The sequence below is a fragment of the Carlito syrichta genome, unplaced genomic scaffold (assembly GCF_000164805.1).
Source record: "Carlito syrichta isolate Samal-C Ts95f unplaced genomic scaffold, Tarsius_syrichta-2.0.1 Scaffold309276, whole genome shotgun sequence".
In the NCBI taxonomy this organism is placed as follows: Eukaryota; Metazoa; Chordata; class Mammalia; order Primates; family Tarsiidae; genus Carlito; species Carlito syrichta.
Window position 1 is genome coordinate 2,976,479 of NW_007253372.1, and position 15,242 is coordinate 2,991,720.

General features: G+C 37.2%; 1 protein-coding gene across 2 annotated transcripts in view; it reads right to left on the bottom strand.

Moving 5' to 3' along the window:
- Nucleotides 1–15,242, bottom strand: part of ATG5 (autophagy related 5) — a 138,026-nt gene that overhangs the window by 109,026 nt on the left and 13,758 nt on the right. The window contains exon 3 of one of the 2 annotated variants that reach the window (XM_008067062.2): nucleotides 10,176–10,303. The exons of the other annotated variant lie outside the window; for it this stretch is intronic. Within the exon in view, the coding sequence (XP_008065253.1) occupies nucleotides 10,176–10,303 (128 nt within the window). The remainder of the gene's footprint in view (nucleotides 1–10,175; nucleotides 10,304–15,242) is intronic. 2 annotated transcript variants of the gene reach the window in all.

A 15,242-nucleotide genomic window follows, 5' to 3' on the forward strand; every position in this document is an offset into this window, starting at 1 on the left:
TTTATTAAAACAAAAGGTGTGGGGGGGGGGAAAAAGGAATACAGTTGTCCCTTGGTATCTGTGGGGACTGGTACCCTTGGATACCAAAATCCCCAGAAGTGTAAGTCATTTATATAAAATGGCTTAGTATTTGCATATAACTTGTGTACAACCTTCTACATACTTTAAAATATCACTAGTTTACTTATAATACCTAATACAATCTAAGTGCTATGCAAATAGCTATTATACCATATTGGATTTTTAAATTTGTACTATATTTTACAAAATATTTGTATTTACTATTTTTTATTTTATTTAAAAGTAATATCTTACAATATTATTTTTAAATATTTGAACATTAAAATATCTATATATTCTAATAATTCCAACCAGAATAGTTTTAAATATTATTTTTTAATATTGTATTATTATTATTATTTATTGGTTTTTTTCATTTTATGGATGTCTTCCATCTGTGGTTGGTTGAATCCATGGATACAGAACCCATGGATACAGAAGGCCGATTGTATCCAAAACTGCATCTTCTGGGTACAGAAGAGGATGTAGCTCACTAAACTCTCAATCCATCGCCCTATAAATATTTTGCACCAAAATATTTAGTGTTAGTTCTATTTTTTTTTTTTTTTTTTGAGTTGGAGTCTCACTCTGTCGCCCAGGATGGAGTACAGTGGCACACTCACAGCCACCCTAGCATCCACCTGCTGGGATCCCGTGATCCTTCTGCCTCAGCCTTCCAAGTAGCCAGAACTACAGGTGTATGTTACCACGCCTGGCTAATTTTTATTGTTGAGACGAGGTCTTGCCAAGTTGCCCGCGCTGGTCTCGAACTCGTGGGCTCAGGCAATCTACTCTCCTCGGCCTCCCAAAGTGCTGGGATTACAGGCTGAGCCCCTAAGCCCAGCCAGGTATTTTTACATTTCATTCTTTTTCTTTCTCTTCTTTATATCCTTTCCAGATTTATTCTCAAAGTGAATACATTTTAATATTTCTTTGCTTAAGTTTTTTCTTTCTTTTTATCCTTTCAGTACTACACACACACGCACGCACACACACTCACACTCTGTCATATTGGCAATGGTGTAACAATAATGAATATTCTCAGAAGGGAGATCATTCTAGTGTGAGCAACTTCATCCAGATAGCAAACCAGTATGAGTACTCTAAAATCAGCACTGAAAGGACTTTTCCCATACTGGAGAACTACAGCTCAAGTACATTTCACTGGGGGGAAAAAAAAGACTCTCTTCCGGAAATTTGCTACATTAGTGATTCACTGGAAATTGGATTATATTTCACAAGAATAAAAAAGTGTATAATTACAAATGCAAACCAAAGTAGTTTGATGATTACAATCAAGATTGCCTTATTCTATATGTAGGACAAACTCAAATGTAGAATAGCAATGTATTTCACAGTCTTCTAGACCTATTCTTATTTATGAAAAAGTACAAAAATAGTCAAGGGATACCAGAGGTATAAAATGCTATGTAAACCACATTTCAAACATCTAGTTTACAAAATAATTTATAAAATTCCAGAAATTTACAACCTTAAGAAGGACTGGAAACGAGAGAAGACTCTGCCCAATATTTACAATAAAAATGTTATTTTTAAAGAAAAATTCTACACAAGTTTTCACTGAAGCATTTTGCTAGAATTTACTTTGAAATCAGTTACAGTATTAAATTCTGAGTCACTCTATTATGTCTTTGTTTAAGATCAACATCAATACAGCCATGTGTTGCTTAACGACAGGGATATGTTCTGAGAAATGCGTTGTTAGGTGATTTCATTCATTGTTGGGACATCCCAGAACGTATTTACACAAACCTAGATGGTAGAGCCTACTACTCAGCTAGGACATGCAGTATAGCCTCTTGTTCCTAGGCTACAAACCTGTTGTTACTGTACTGAATGCTCCAGCCAATTGTAATGAAATGGTTAAATATGTGTGTATCTAAACATAAAAAGAGCATAGCAAAAACACAGAGTTATAGTCTTCTGGGACTGCCATCCCAAGTACAGTTCATCACTGACCAAAATGGCATTATGCTGTATATAACTGTATTTATTTTTTCCAGTTCAAGAAGTAGTTCAACTTCCTTCATAACCCATCTTGAAAATAAGTCAATTACACAAAATAAAATTTCCCATTAGACATATATATATATATAAATTTTTTTTTGAGTTGGAGTCTCACTCTGTCGCCCCTACTGGAGTGCAGTGACACACTTCCAGCCACCGCAGCCTCGACCTGCTGGGCTCCGGCAATCCTTCCGCCTCAGCCTTCCAAGTAGCTGGAACTACAGGCGTGCGCTACCACGCCTGGCTAATTTTTTTATTTATTGTAGAGATGAGGTCTCGCCAAGTTGCCCAGGCAGGTCTCGAATTCCCAGGCTCAGGCAATCCACTCACCTGACATATATTTTTTTGTAGCTGACAAAATGAGAAGCTTTTTTTAAATTTTGTAACTGAAGGCCTAAGATCTAAACCAAAATTTGGATTTACTAATGAATTATTCTTTAAAAGAACCAAGAACTGTTCTCTTAAAATTATTAGAATATAAAAATAACAAATATTAATTGTGAACATGTAAGTTGCGATAACAAGACACTTCACACCCCATAAAATGCAATCTTAGAGCACCCTCTGCTGACTAATCAAATCAGTCTAAAAAAAGATTCTTACATTTTGAGTTACACCAGCAATTCCCACTTCCCATGTAATTGTTTTAAGTTAATGATACTAAGAAGCACTGAAGACAAAGTTCTAATCAGATGTAAGCTCCTTGGAAACTCTCTACAAGTCAACAACGTATCTACTTTTATTCATTTTGAATATAACGTTGTTTTAAAATATTTTTCTATTTTAATTTGGACAAAAAGACACAAGCAATTAGAGACAAGAGGAAGGGAAACAAAAGGCTAAATAGCATGTTACAGGTGTGGTGGAAAGAATCCCAAATTGAGACTCTCAAAACCTGGGTCCCACTGGCTTATGTGAGCAAGTCACATTTCACTTATTTTATCTGAGCCTCAGTTTCCCAAATAAAAGCAAGGGATGAGTTTAGATTCACTCACTAAAACATTAACTTAGCATTTCTGATGTACTACTGCTTAAGGTGCAAAGCTCCTGCTCAAACATCACACGTAGATGTTTAAGCAGTCATAATCACAATAAATAGGAAGAAAAGGGTTATGACATTGACAATGACAGCTAGGGCCTACTGAACACTTACTCTGTGCCAGACACTAGTTCAAGAACTTTACATGTACACGTTGAGCACCCCAAATCCAAAAATCCAGAACCTAAAGTGCTCCCAAATCTGAAACTTTCTAAGTGCTGACATGACACTCAAAGGAACTGCTTATTGGAGCATTTCAGATTTCAGATTTTCAAATTTGGAATAGTCAACCAGTAAGTATATAATGCAAACATTCCAAAATCTGCAACATGAAACACCTCTAGTCCGAAATGTGAAACACTTTTGGATAAGGGATACTTAGCCTAAGAAATTCATTTAATTCCTGAAATAAACTGATGAAAGCATAAGGTACTACTGTTATTCCCATTTTACAGATAAGAAAACTGAGATGCAAAAGGTCAAATAACTTACCCAAGGTTATACCACTAGTAAGTTTTGAAGCTGGAATCTGAAGCCTGGTTTCTGGCTCCAGAGTCAGCAATCTTAAAAACCATTATGTTCCAATACACAATGACAACATGACAAGTACATAGGAAGTCACACTTAAGTATTTAGAGATGGCTCAAAGGTAGAAATGATCACTTATTGCTAAAGGAATCACAAAAGAGGGGATACTTAAGGAGAAGTTATAAATAGGAGTTAAAACAAGGAAAGAAGGATTACAAGGAACGCATCAGGAAAAAATGAATTGGGACCAAAACAGATGCTGGAAAAAGCAAAATGCTTTACTGGAGAATATGAGCAAAGAAACAGAAGCACAAAACATTATCCACCATCCATACAAACAAGCAGCTTAGCTTACACTTGAGAAGAAGCAGGTCCGTGTACAAACAATACCTCATGCTACAGTGTTTGGCTTTGCACTGTAGATGACTAGAAGTCAGGAAAGGCCTCTTAAAGAGGAAAGTAACAATGTCAGATCTGCATTTCTGCAAGATCGTTTACAGCACTGGGGAAGATAAACTGACAGTATCAGCGCTGGAGGCAGAAAGACAAGTTAAGAGACTACTAAAATAATTCATGTGAGAAGTTACGTGAGCGTGAACCCAGACAGACAAAGCAGGGAATTTAAGGCATATATAGAAGGCAGAATCAGAATCTAAAGGATGGATGATAAGGAAAGCAAAAGTGATGGATGAACATCAACAAATTTAAAAGATCCAAAACTACAATAGGTTCTTTGACCACAACAGAATCAATTAAACTGGAAATCAACAACAGAAAGACAACAGAAAAACCTCTATACATGTGGAAACTAAATATATTTCTAAAAAATTCATGGGTCCAAAGGAAAATTTGTTCTTTTTCTTTTTTTCTTTTTTTTTTTGAGTCAAGGTCTCCTCTCACTTTGTCGCTCAGGTTACCGTGCAGTGGTGTGATCACAACTCACTGCAGCTTCAACTCCTGGGATCAGACAATCCTCCCACCTCAGTCCTTAGTAGCAAAAGGACTACAGGCGTGCACCACCACACTTGGCTGATTTTTTGTAGAGACAAGGTCTCACTATTTCACCCAGGCTTGTCTCGAACTCCTGGGCTCAAACAATCCTCTCACCTCAGCTTCCCAAAGTGCTGGGATTACAGGAATGAACCACCACACCACATCAAGAACCAAAAATCTGTTCTTCAAAAATAAATAAAACCGCTACAATAGCTGGCAAAAATGAAGGGAAAAGACACAAACCAGCCACAAGAATGAAATAAGGGCGATCACCACAGATCCTGTTGTCACTAAAAGATAATAAGGAAATACTATAAACAACATTATGTACATAAATTCAACAATTAGAAGAAATGGACCAATTTCTCAAAAAAATCATCAACTACCAAGACTCAACCAAGATGAAACAGACACGCTGAATAGACCTATACACATCAAAGAAATTGAATTTATAGTAAAAAAAAGCTCCCCCAAACAAATCTCTAGACCCAGGTAGCTACAATGGAGATTTCTATCAAATACCTGAGGAATTAACAGCATTTTAACATAATCTTTGCCAGAAAACACAAGAAGACAGAACACTTCCCAATTCAATTTATAAGGACATCTTACCCTAATAACAAATCAAACAAAGACAGTACAAAAAAAGAGAAAATTACAGAAAATCTCTCCCATGAAATTAAGACAAAAATCCTCAACAATATATCAGTACACTCAATCCAACAATGTATAAAATTAATTACATTCCATGACTAAATGGGATATATTAAAGGTATGTAAGATTGGTCATCAACAATCCACAAATGTAATCTATTATAGCAACAAGCTTAAATAAAGAAAATGTATTCAATCATATTAGCACAGAAAAAGCACTTGACAAAATCCAACATCCATTCATTAAAAAAAAAACTCTCAGCAAGTTAGAAAGAGAATGACCTCAACTTGTTAAAGAGCATCTACAGGCTGGGCACAGTGGCTCAGTCTGTAATCCCAGCACTTTGGGAGGCCAAGGCGAGCGGATTGCCTGAGCCCAGGGGTTCAAGATCAGCCTGTGCAACTTGGTGAGACCTTGTCTACAGGCCATGAGCATGCCACTGCACTCAGCCTGGGCGACAGGAGTAAGACTCCAACTCAAAAAAAAAAGAAAAGCATCTACAAAAAACCTACAGCTAAGAGCACACTTAGCTCTGAAAGACTAATACATTGCCCCAATACTGAAAACATCACAAGATGTCCACTCTTGCCACTCTTTTTCAACCCGGTACTAGAAGTGCTAGCCACTTCAATAAGGCAAGAAAAAGAGAAAAAAGGCCTAGAGGTTAAAATGTAAAAATAATTTGTTTGCAAACAGCATTATTGTTTACATAGAAAATCTCAAGGGATCTACAAAACAAAACAAAAAACATCCTGGAATAACTGAGTTCAGCAAGGGAGCAGAACACAAAAATCAATCATATTTCTACAGACTCATACTAACAATGAACATGCAGAAACCAAAACTAAATTCTTCTCTTTTGCAGTATATATAGTTTAGCATACAAAGATCTCAGGTAAAGGTCTACAGGAGTTTTTGTCATAATAGCTCCCAAATGGAAAAAAATCCAACAGCCATCAGTTAATAAATAAATAATTGTGGTACAACCATACAATGGGATCCCATTCAACAATAAAAAGGAAGAAACCACTGATAATATGCAACCACCAAGATGAGTCTCAAAAGCTCTACTAGAAGAAAAGAAGTCAGACACAAGGACTTTCTGCTACAGGATTCCGTATATATGGCATTCTGGAAAAGGTAAAACAACTGAGATGGAAACCAGATGAGTTAGTGCTGGGAGCTGGGGGTAGGAGGGGAATGACTGACACAGAGCACCAGAGAGCTTTGTGAGACAACAGAAAGATCCCATTTTCTTGACTGTAGTAGTTGCTACACTGTATACAATGGTTTAAAAATGCATCAAACTGGCCGAGCACAGTGGCTCACACCTATAATCCCAGCACTTTGGAAGGTCGAGGTGAGAGGATTGCCTGAGCCCACAGGTTCAAGATCAGCCTGGGCAACTTGGTGAGACCCTATCTCTATAATAAATCAAAACTTAGCCAGGCATAGTGGCACATGCCTGTAGTTCCAGCTACTTGGAAGGCTGAGGCGGAAGGATCGCCTGAGCCCAGCAGGTCAAGGCTGCGGTGGCTGTGAGTGTGCCACTGTACTCCAGTCTGAGCAACAGAGTGAGACTCTGACTCAAAAAAAAAAAAAAAAAAAAAAAATTCATCAAACTGCACTCCAAAAAAGGTGAATTTTACTCCACACAAATTATATATTTGGGATCACTTTTATTTGAGAACACAAAATATGTCAGACAAATAGAACAAAGAATAGTAAACAATTAACAATAAAGGGAAAAACAACCTCCTTTAAATATGACTCCATTCTGCTATTATTTATAACTGCTAATTTGACTACAAATGCTATTTCTTAAAAAAAAAAAAAACCCAAATTTAAAACTAAGCATTTATTTTAAAACAAAGCCCCCAAACTATCCAAATTCTACTAACAGGAAGATAAAATCATATTTTTACCATCTGATAAAAGTCATAATTTGTCTAGGACTTCAGTTTGCTTTCTCTTATCATTGAGAACTGTCACCTTATATGAAAAGACAAACCTAAGTAATAAAATTAGGAGACAAAATCAGAGGCAAAGTCATAAAGAGAGAAGGAAAATCAATTTTCCTCTTTTATGAATTGTCTAAACTGGTGTTTAATTTTCTCTCGTAGCTAAATTTACTTAAAACCCCAAAGAATAAATATAGGAAAGTCATTATCATACTACTCAAATAAATTCTCCTCCACTAATATGGTCTCAAAAGTGTCAGCCTTGAAAGTTTCAGTTCAGCTACTTCCCTACACTGATGGAAATTCATAGGATTATCCCCACCCATGAAGCCCACTGCTTAAAGGTCAGATAGATTCTTATACTAATAGCCTATTTCCAGGAAGACAATTTTATAACATAAGAGAAAACTGCTACTGTTGGAAGCAGAAAGAGATGAGATCAAGACTTAGCACAGAGGCCCAAGATAACATTTATGCCTCTGGAAGTTATTCATTCCTCACTTACACAGAGTACCTAAAAACACTAAAAGAAAAAATGGATCAGAAGTCATTAGATATCAAGAGTTTACTGCATGATATAACTATGAAAGTGATATCACATTTAAAAAGTGAACAATGCATAGCTAGGCATGTGGCTTATGCCTGTAATCACAGCACTTTGGGAGGCAGAGGCAAGAAAACTGCTTGAGCCCAGGGGTTCGAGACCAGCCTGGGAAACTTGGCAAGACTTCGTCTCTACAATAAATCAAAAAATTAGCCAGGCATGGTGGCACACGCCTGTAGTTCCAGCTATTTGGAAGGCTGAGGCAGAAGGATCGCCTGAGTCCAACAGGTCAAGGCTGTGGTGGCCATGAGCCTGTCACTGCACTCCAGTCTGAGCAACAGAGTGAGACTCCAACTCAGAAGAAAAAAAAAAGTTAACAATGCAAAAGCTAAAATGAAGACACTTGAATGCAATTACTTTTACCTAAGTCCTCTAAAAAGGAAAGGATTTCACTCTTGAATAAAAGACTTTCCAAAGGGATACATACTAACAGAGTGAGAACATAGTATGCTTAAGCCCAAATCACTGTTCTGCAGTGACAGGGAGAAAAGGGTCCAAACATTATTTACTGCCATCAAACTAGAACACACACCTATAAAACATAAGCCATATTGAATACAAGAATAACCACCACACAGGACAGAATGAAACAGCAACTGAAAGATGACTCAGCAGCCACTTACTTTACAAGCTAAATTGGGGCTCCCCAAATTTTCCAGAGTTTCTCAACTGTAGGCGGTTCTGCCTCCACCAAGGGATATCTGGCAACACTTTTGATTATTAAGCCTGGAGGGAATGCTACTGCAGTTGTGGGTAGAGGCTAGAGCTGCTGCTAAATATCCTATAACATACAGGGTGGCCCCACAACAAAGAATTATCAAATTCAAAACGTCAGTAGTGACCCTGGTGAGAAATCCTGCCTTACAACAAAAGAACTGAAAAGTCTCATCACACAAAACCTTATAATAATCTATAACTGATACATACAAAGCAATACAATTAATTTATCTGTGTCACGTGCACAGATAAATCTCACTGCTACTCATCTTCCACAATCTTCTCCCTCCTTCCTTCTTTCTACTTTTCTGATCATTGCTCCTTTCACACTTTAAGCCACCTTGCCCTCCCCAAATCTCCAATTCTTCTGAGAAATAAAAAGTAATAGAAAATACTGCCTTCTCTATGCAGCCTGAGGTCTAGAACTACTCAAAAGCCATAAGGAGACTGATATATGATCATATTGTTTTGATTTTTAAAAGAATGCTATCCTAAGACAACTTTGTCACCACTTCCCAAAAACTACTTCATAAGATTAGAAGCTTGACCCATAACAATGCAAAATACCTATTCAAAATGCAATGCAAAAATCTATTCACTCTTGGGATCTCATCAGCACAAGGTAAGTTCCAAAAATTCCACTTCTTGCTAATAAGTAGTCCATAGATTGACATCAGCTACATTTATTAAACACCTAACTGGCTTTCTTGTAATTGTCCTAAAGCTCTCTTAAGAACTCTTCATTTTAATATTCCTAGATTCAGAGAGCAGGTCTATTTTTAACCTATTTACATGTTTCAATGTTTCATTTAAATCTTATCTTAGTCTGTATCTTTTTCATTCAACTGCATCCAAACGGCAGCATTTCACCATCAACATCCCAGCATACCTTGAACTATTTATATTATTCTCTCTGTAACTGCCACAATTACATTAAATATTTTTGGAAGCACAATGAACAAAACTCTCAATAACAGAGGGTGTACAAAAACCACGTACACATGGATAAGCCCAAATTTAGAATTTATTTTAAATACTCTTCTTCAAAATACATAATATCAAAATTATTTTTCAAGTAAAAGAGAAAAACCAATACATTTTAAATACTCTAACCCAAGCCTAGTCAAGATGTGCTTATGGCATGGTGGTCAGCGAAATGTGGCAATCACATTAAACAATACCACTTTAGGTAATCACATGCATATAAAGACCTGTTCTAAATATTTTAGAGATGAAATAAAATTGAATAGTGTCACAGAGATGACTTATTCATAAGGAAGTTCTAAATAAATGTGGGGAAAAACCCCTATAAACAATTAGATTCTTATTGTACCATATAAAAATCTATTGTTGAAAATATATGAACTTGTCCAGTCATCCATACATCCTATAGAAGGCAAAAATATTTTCAATTAAATATTTAATTAATTTTGAAATTAAGTTTGAATAATGGTGTAAACTTCGTTTATTATATGAACTAGACTAGTGATTTCCCTCTTCATGGAACTTTCTTACAACTGGTTCAGGGCACAATACCTTTTTAAAACTAGCATATATTTAATGCTTAATAATGCAGAAAAATTCACTCACCATTTCAGTGGTGTGCCTTCATATTCAAACCATATCTCACTAATGTCTTCTTGTCTCATAACCTTCTGAAAGTGCTTTTTCACTTTGTCAGTTACCAACGTCAAATAACTTACTCTTGGCAAAAGCAACTGAAATGAAAATTTGTAAAACCATATTTATTTACTAGTTATTTTAAAAAATAAAAATACTAAGTAGGTTTTTGAATTCTAAAGAAAAACAGCTGTGCTCCACATTATTTTGAATATCGCACACAAAGTCTACTGTCTTTCATACATGATCAAAAACTAAAGGCTAAGATGTCTTCATAGTTCTTATGAGGTCATTACTTTAAGAACAGTTTACTGCATAAATGCCTAGAATTATCAACACAAATCGACCTACAATCTTTCTGTAACACTTTATAAGATGTAATTAACATCACACTATTTAGGATACTTACTAGTTCTATCAATTTTAGGTTGAAAAAAATTAAAATGATTCATCTGAGCTAATGAAACTGTTCTGAGGAGACAACCAACTCAGTCCTAATGCACACCTTGGCTTATCAATCAGGACTTCCCAATTAGTCCTCCACGTTTTGAAGCTGATGGAGAATGTTGGGCTAGTAGGTAAAGCCTCAAAGTCAACAGCATGAAGGACCTGGTCAATGTTTTCTCCCCAGAAAAGGTACCCAGAAAGAAAACAGAGAGCATTTTAGAAAATCGATTTATGATTTATATAAAGACAAAGGGAGGAGGAGGCAAAAAAATCACGTTTTCCCTCCTTTTCGGTAGACACTTTAGCCACATCTTGCTTTCTTAAGCTTGTGCCTTCTTTTGCTGGTAACACTGCCTGTTACTCTCTTTTGGCTGCTTTTGTAAGCATGACTACACCACCTTTCATGCTGCTGATTCATGGTGATATCTTTTGGTAATAAATCAAGTAGAACTGCTGAGCTGACAAATATATCCAAAAAGGAATCTTCTGGTTGAATGAACTGATATTTAATCACACAAGTCCAAGAGAACAGGACCCCAGTAGGCAGGAGAACACGACAGTGGCCCTGGGGCTCCAAAGATGGGAGGCGTGGTTGGTATGCTCCCGTGAGGACCACAAAGTCCTAAAAGCTAAGAATGAGTTGCCGGATAATATTATAGACTCAACAGAGTGTAAGTTCTTTTATAACAAAGTAACTGTGATTAGAGAAGAAAGAAAAAAGGTACTAATGCTAACTATGAATAAGAGAAAGCACTAATGTTTTTTACAGGAAGTATTATCACCTCTGATTTACATACAGCTTAAAACACTTGCCAAAATCATGTGCTACTACTAGTAAATAAACAGCAGAGAAAAGATTCATTGAGTCCTTCAGAAACGGCAGAATACAGATGCAACAAGTCTCTAAAAAACTCAAAACAGCATGGTAATTAGTCATTTAAAAAAATAAATAATATAATCTATTAGTCTAATAATAATATTAGTAAGTCCTGGGCTTTAAAATGACTACTGATCAAAGGGTACCTGGTCCTAAAGTAGGCGAAGCGAAGACCAATTGAAGGCCCAAACTTCACCTGCTCGTAGAATACTTATGAACCTAATCCTGACTTGTAACCCACATCTTTATAATAAAATGAAGTAAAAATTTAAAAAAATAAAATGACTACTGGGTTTTACACAGTAATCTATCCTGTAGAGAATATTAACCTACGGAGATGACAAGAAGGAAGAAATACCATGACTGATGAGTACAGCTATCAGCTCCTGATTTTGATGAGTCATACTCCATGCCTAGATTTCACACAGAGTTGCTGAAGGACTCCCAAATGGGCCAGGCACAGTGGCTCTAGTCTGTAATCCCAGCACTTTGGGAGGCCCGGGCAGAAAGCCTGAGCCCAGGAATTCAAGACCTGCTTGGGCAAGATGTAAGATTCCCACCTACACACACACACACACACACACACGGGAAAGAATTCACAAATAATTTTTTAAATTTTAAACTGGGGTCTTACTCTGTCGCCCAGGCAGCAGTGCAGAGGCAAGATCATGGCTCACTGCAGCCTCAAACTCCTGGGTCCAGGCAATCCACCTCAGTCTCCCAAGTAACTAGAACTACAGGTGTGTACCACCACACCTGGCTAATTTTTAAAAATTTTTTGTAGAGCTGAGGTCTTGCTATGTTACCCAGGCTGGTCTCAAACTCCTGGGCTCAAGTGAACCTCCTACCTTGGCCTCCCAAAGTGCCGGGATTACAAACATAAGCCACCGTGTCTGGTCCACAAATGATTTTTGTGCTCTAAAAACTTCTTTACAATAAGGAATGAAGAGTATTAGAATGTAACCTCCCTTAAGAGGAACTTTTGTCTGTTTTGATCAATGCTACATTTCCACCACCCCAAATAGGGTCTGCTTCATAAATATTTGCTGAATGAATTAGAGATGCCAAAGGTTAAGTGGGGCAAAGAACCAAAAATGATCATTAAAAAAGAAAGAGGTCAGTTGTGGTGGCTCAGTCTGTAATCCCAGCACTTTGGGAAGTAGAGGCAAGAGGACAGCCTGGGCCTGGGGGTTCGAGACCAGCCTGTACAACTTGGTAAGACCTACAATAAGTCTCTACAAGAAGTCACAAAAGCTGACCGAGCATGGTGGCATGTGTCTATAGCTCCAGCTACTTTGGTGTGTTTTTATATTGAACAAACTAAACAAAAAGCAACAGTTGAAATGAATCTAACAGAAACAATAAAAACTGAAAAGCTACCTAGTTTCTAACAAATTTCCTTCCCAGTATTCCCTGCAAAATAAAACATAATTCTCAGTGATATACATACAGGATGGAGGCTGAAAGAAGATTTATGCAGGGGGAACATATCAAAATGCAGAGACAAGAATATATTTAACATTATATTAGGAATATTTTCAAGCTTACTTGACAACCAACACATATATGAACTGCAACTATACTGGCAATAAAATGCTCACCTATAATTCCAAGATTAGTCATCACTAATGTTTCTGTATATGGTTTTCCTGTATGTATTAACTTAGATACTAAGCACGTACGTATTTAAAGAGTAAAATTTGGATTGTGCCACATGGTTTTAAAGTTATCCAATATTCTTCAAAAATACAAATCATGACTATAAGCGTGTCTTTGGATGAAGAATTAGGAAGAATTCAAGAAAAAAACAATGACCTTTGAGACAGAACAATCCTCTCCCTCCTACAGATACCCCCAACACTTCCACCATTTTCAATTTAATTAAAAACACCAGAAAGCAACTTGCACACTAGTTGTCACAAGAGTCTTATTATTATTTAAACAGATTTGTGTATAAAGAAGAAAAAAACTGTATTCTTGAATTTTTTGATTGAAAAGTAAACAGACTTGGCCAGACTCAGTGGCTCAGCCAGTAATACCAGCATTCGGAGGCCAAGGCAAGTGAAATGCCTGAGCCCACAGGTTCGAGACCCATCTGGGCAACTTGGCAAGACCTCGTCTCTACAATAAATAAAAAATTAGCCAGGCATGGTAGCGTGCGCCTGTAGTTCCAGCTACTTGGAAGGCTGAGGTGGAAGGATTGCCAGAGCCCAGTAGGTTGAGGCTGCGGTGACCAGGAGCATGCCACAGCACTCCAGTCTGGGAGATGGAGTGAGACTCCAACTCAAAAAAGAAAAGAAAAGAAAAGAAAAGTAAACAGACTTCAATTACTTGTTTCCCAGCTGTCACCAATTTGACCAATACTCTTTTGTCACCAATTTGACATATACTCTTGTTTAGATATTATTAGAAAGCCAGCCAAGGATAAAGCTGTAATGAAAACAGAAAAACTTGTTTGAAAGCAAAACATAAATGGTATTATAACCTATATTACAGAAGAAGAACAGAAAAAATACCTCTAACAAATGAAATTCTTCTAAAAATACACTATGACCAGACTTTGTTTTTAACTGTGGAAGTTTTCCTAGACAGAAAACTGTTGAGATTGCCACAGTTAAATTACTCAAATGAGGCAATTTCTTTCGCCCATGCCAGCTCTGGCATATCTCTGCTCTTTTCTCTCTTCTTTCTCTAATAAACGTTGTTTAAAAACTTTAAAAAAAAATTACTCAAAGGCACATACGCTTCAGTACCAGTAACAACACTGTTCAATCTCTCTAAAATAATCATTTCTAGCAAGAAAGTCCCAAGAGATGATTTCAAGCAAAATCCCACATGAACCTGGGGAGCCTTTGCTGCACTGAGTACTACTACGTGCACAGACCACAAAGATGCTGAGGATGCACGGGGCCGGCGGGGGGAAGAAACAGTTCCCAAACTGAAAAAGTAAGGGAATGGGCTCCATAAGTAGCTTCCCCAGCAGTCCCACCCTCCATAGCGGGAGCAGGTTGAAAGCAGCAACGGCTCTCAGACAGATGAAGGAGAAAGCCAAGGGCAGGCATTATGAAAGTGAAACAGAAGAAACAGTCCATCACCCCAGATACATTTCCACATCCTCTCCAGGTAAACAATGTATGTATATGCCAGAGAGCAAAATAAAAAGTTACAATAACAACTGAGAGCTCTTTGCCTGTTAGTGGGGTATTCAGTAACTAGGCAAGATGCTATCATCTCTGCCTGACAGGCATCCACTTGGAATTTTTTTTTTCCAGAAAGCAGGATTTATTAAGAGGACAGAAAAGCTCCCAGAGTGGGAGAGGACCCAAGGGGGTGACCCGCCTTGGGTTACAGATGCACACAGGGAAAAAACACACACACACACACTAAAATCAGAAGGTATTTGAGACTCGTTTTTAGAGCAGATTATCCATTAATTCAAACCCACAAATCTATGTGCATTAATTTATTATATTATTAAACACGTATTATATATTAACTCCGTGAACATATGAACATGTATGTATGTCTGTGTACGTTTTCATATGTACATTAAGCTATAAAAATACTTTGTTAAATAGTTGCTTGCGGGTTTGAGACCCGCCTGGGCAGTGAGACTTCATCTCTACAATAAATAAAAAAAAAATCAGCTGGGTGGGTAGCGCATGCCTGTAGTTCCGGCTACTTGGAAGGCTGAGGCGGAAGGATCGCCGGAG